This window comes from Clytia hemisphaerica, unplaced genomic scaffold (assembly GCF_902728285.1).
Source record: "Clytia hemisphaerica strain Z4C2 unplaced genomic scaffold, Clytia hemisphaerica genome assembly, whole genome shotgun sequence".
Classification (NCBI taxonomy): domain Eukaryota; kingdom Metazoa; phylum Cnidaria; class Hydrozoa; order Leptothecata; family Clytiidae; genus Clytia; species Clytia hemisphaerica.
In genome coordinates, this window is record NW_027104467.1 from 193 (window position 1) to 4,825 (window position 4,633).

A 4,633-nucleotide genomic window follows, 5' to 3' on the forward strand; every position below is an offset into this window, starting at 1 on the left:
GAAACACTTTAACGAAAGAAAATTTTTTGAATATTAAACTTTATTAAGGATTACCAAAAATACAACAGATGCTGAAAACTATAAGCGATAAATGTAGAGAAAATAAAAACAACCCTATTGACAACATATACATTATATACATTAAAAACTCTAAATTAATCCACTTCCCAGCTCTTTTTTCATGAAGATGAAAAAGCTGAAGGAAAGACTTCAGATTTGTAGTATTTTCCGGATTCCAAATTGTGGTGCATAAAAACATAAGCGGATGAAAAGATTGATCATAATGGATGGTAGCAACATTATTCTTAGAATTTTTTCTTGATATTAAACTGTCTGATTTAAATCTTTGAAATAGATTAACTAAAGCTGAAGGGATGTTATCATTTTTTTTTTTTTTTTTTTTTTTTAATCTATATATAGGTAACACGAACAAATAGTACAAAACTAAAGGTTCCTAACCTCCCGCAAAAGGACCACCAGATCATACCGCCAGGAGGTAGGAACCCTACTAAGCTAACAATAAACTATTAAATTAACTAACAAATGGAAAAAAGAAAACAACTACAGAGGATAAATCTAAAGGAATAAGAAAACAAAACTAAAAGAAGCTAGAAGCAGTTGGAGTAGACTAAAATAACGGCCCCAAAACGGCTTGTATCACAGATAAATTTTATCGTTATCCTAATCATGATTTGGATAATGCTAACATCGGGGTCGCCATAAAGAGTATTCTACACAATGTTTTGGGAAAATGGAACAAGGTTTATGTCAAGTTGAAGAAGGCTGTCGAACAACAGTCTGTTATTGGAGTAATCAGAGCAATGCATCAGAATGTTGTGTCGTTTAACAGAATTACTTCGACAGTTGCAGAATGGGTCGATTGTGTCTGCAAAGTATATGTCTAAATTTGTGGTCCCGAAGATGACTGAAACCAACCCTTAATCGGTTAAGTAGAACCACGCCATCGTTGTCACTAGCCCTGAAAACTGAGTTAGCGCAAGGTCTGAGAAATTTAAGAATCGCTTGTTTGAATAATGAAATAGAAGGAAGATTTCGTATATTTCGCCAGGTTTCCATTCATTGATGCAAAAGGGGAAAAATGAGGCACGGTAACGTTCAGTCCTACAAAATGGTGCCTCAAATGGTGGTTGTATCCTCCGCCCTGCCCTACGTTCCTCCTCCCCTCTTTGGGGAGGAAGAACATTTGAGAGATAAGCAGGTGCAAAGCCATTGATTATTTAATAAAAGTAAATTAGTCTTCGACTTTCAAGACCTAACTCAAGATAAATTTTTTCTCTGGAAGTTCCTCTGAAACATCCAGTTATTGCAAGACAAGCATCATATTGAACTGATTCTAGTTTTTCAGAAAAAGTGGAATTACCTGGACGATCATACACGACATCTCCATAATCTAAATGTGGTCTAATATGGGTTTTAAATATCGTGACTAGTGAATCCCTAGGTAGGAATGCACGAAGCCGACGAATAAGACCAATACCTTGATTGGCTTTTTTAATTTTTTCATCAAGATGACGGTCAAAAGCCAGCTCATGATCAAGAATGAGACCAAGATGTTTTTGATGATCTTGTCGAGCAATGGCTGCGTTGTTAAAATAAATTTCTGGAAGATCAGGTCGATTTATCCTCCGAGTGAAGTACACTTCAACAGCCTGTTTAGAAGGATCAGGGTTGAAGGTCATTTTCCATTGATGAGCCCACTCACTAACCTTCTGCATGTCACTGTTCAATTCGTTTGAACAGCGAATATTGACGAGTCATCAGCAAAAATTTTGATCATGGAAATAATTCCTTCAGGGAGGTCGTTAATATATATCAGAAAGAAGAGCGGTCCTAGAATAGAGCCTTGAGGTACACCGGCCAAGACCTTCGTCCAATTGGAAGCTTGGCCATCAAGAACCACCCGCTGCAGCCTACCTGAGAGAAAATTTTGAAGTAATGAGAGAAGGGGCCCGGACACACCATACGACTTAAGTTTGAAAATCAGCCCATCATGCCAAACTCTGTCAAAAGCTTTGGAAATATCAAGAAATACTCCGCGAGTACTAGAGGTGGATTTGAAATCGAAACCTACCAGGATGTCGTGCGTTATGGACAAAAGCTGGGACACACAAGAGTCACCCTTGCGGAAACCAGACTGGGAATTAGTAAAGAGATTGTTGTTTTCAAAATAGGTGTAGACAGAGTCAAAGATGCATTTTTTTTCAAAGATTTTACCAAAAATAGGTAGAAGAGATACTGGCCTTAGTTTTTTAACACACCTCTTGTCCCCTTTGTTTTTATAAACAGGACAACATTTGCTTTTTTCCAATTCGATGGAAAAAACAAGAATCAGGGAAAATTGATAAACTTCATAAGAGGTTTAAACCAAGGATTCATCACAGATCTTAATCATCTGTATGGAGATGTCATCCCAACCATGCGCTTTGTTAGATGTAAGTGCGCGTAAAGGGCTAAAATTTTTGCTTCATCAAGAGCAATATTGTTTATTTCAAGATTTGTAGCAAAGCTTTGTTGTGGCAAAACACTATCAGTGTTTATGAAGAGCACTGATTAGCAAAAAATTTGTTAAACATATTTGTTTTTGTTGGAACATCAGCAATGAGATTTGCTGGAGTCTCGAACAGGGGGAATCCTTGGCGTCTTCCTCTTATGAAGGAGATATTGATTTAAAATGGACCAGTATTTTGTCGTTCCCAGATTTGGATCACTAAAATTAGTTGCTAAACGAGAAAAATAAGAATTTTTGCATCTCTGACTACCCTTCTACACCTAGACTGATGTTCATGGAGGGTTTCAAGATCTTCTACCCTCCTCCCATTTTTGACATACCGCTTATAGACTTTAGATTTTTCAAGTAGGGCTCTCTTTATCCCAGCCGTCATCCATACTGCATCCTTGTTCCTGACGGTTATGACCTTATTTGGCACGAAATTTGACATGATATTTATTATAGTTTCAGTCATAAGAGAAACCTTCCCGTCGACATCAAGACCCTCAAAACATACATCCCAGTCTACCATGTCTAATGCCCTCCGAATAGGAATGGGGTTTGCTCTGGAAAAGTCCCAAATTTTACGTTCATAAGATGGAGCTAAAGGGATTTTAAAATTTAATTTGCAAAAGGTTATCTGGTGATGGCATTTAGGGTGCAAAGAGGGAAGGATACCAGAATCCAAGACCAAATGATCTGCTGATGAGAAAATTAGATCAATGCAAGAAGAAGAATTTTGAAGGAGGTGACTTGGTCCATCAATCAATTGACGCAGACCATGCTGGGTAGCTAGATTTTGAATATCTCTACCACCAGGTTATCATTTAAATACTGATGGACAAGTTTACATGGTTCCAATTTAAAGAGTTTATCAGCAGTTAGAGGGTTGAATTTATTGTTATCAATGGACATACATGGACATACATGATCAATATATTTAATGCATCTAGAAAGGGTTTCATTAATGATATTTAAACCATTTGTATTAGGAGAGCCCCAGGAAGAAATACAATAGATTAGGTGTGAATTAACAAGGCTGAAGTATAGAGATATAAGGTTCTCTCGTGGAAGGAACCAGCCTACCTTTCGTAATATACCTGTATTTTGCTTGGTTCTAGTATGTAGCCTTTTCAGATGTTCTTTCCAGTTCAACTTGTGATCAATAACAACACCCAGATATTTTGTTTCGTTAACTTTGTTTAGAGATTGACCTGAAATAGAGACATGAAAGTTAGCTGTTTTGTTTTCACCAAAGATGTTATAGTTGGACTTGGAGATATTTAAAGTTAGTTGATTTGCAACAAGCCAGTCAGATACTTTTTTGAGTTCTGTATTTACGAGATTTTGAAGTATTTCAGGATCTGAATGAATCGTGAACAGACATGTGTCATCAGCAAACAATGTTTGTGAGAAAGACGAACTTAGTGCTAAATCGTTGACATATATCAAGAACAGGAGGGGGCCTAAAACTGAGCCTTGAGGTACACCATGAGAGATGAACCTGGGTTCAGACTTTACATGATTACAGGAGACACTTTGTTTTCTCTTAGTCAAGTAGCTTTGAAACCAGGATAGTACAGGGCCTCTGATACCTATTCTATCAAGCTTGTCAAGGAGAATTTTGTGATTTACAGTATCAAAAGCTTTTGCCAGATCCAAAAAAATTGCACATCCAACTTCTTTTTTAGCTTTGCACCTAGCTATAATGTCAGTGAGATGAATAACTGCAGAAGATGTAGACTTACCTTTTTGGAAACCAAACTGTCCTTTGAATATAATGTGATTTTTGTTGAGAAATTTAGTTATTCTTTCATGAACAATTTTTTCAAAGATCTTGTCAAAAATTGGGAGAACAGATATTGGCCTGTAGTTTTTTATATCATTTCTAAGTCCACTTTTGAAGAGAGGAGTTACTTTAGCATGTTTTAAAAGTTCAGGGAAAACACCAGTGGATAGGGAGTTGTTTATCATAATAGCAAGAGGATCAGGAGTCAACTTCATACCAGCTCCCAAATACAACTTCTCGCTTGATGCGATTGACCTTCAATACCCAATAGTTTTTATGGTTCTCTGTGTATACACAAACAAAACACAAAATAACCTCTTTTGGGGAGAGAACAG

The 4,633-nt window shown here is 36.8% G+C and overlaps 1 protein-coding gene across 1 annotated transcript in view; it reads left to right on the forward strand.

The window, feature by feature from the left end:
- Positions 1-2,423: 2,423 nt before the first annotated feature.
- LOC136821158 (uncharacterized) overlaps positions 2,424-4,633 on the forward strand; it is a 12,932-nt gene continuing 10,722 nt past the window's right edge. Inside the window, exon 1 of the mRNA XM_067077390.1 lies at positions 2,424-2,453. Coding sequence (XP_066933491.1) covers positions 2,424-2,453 — 30 coding nt within the window. The remainder of the gene's footprint in view (positions 2,454-4,633) is intronic.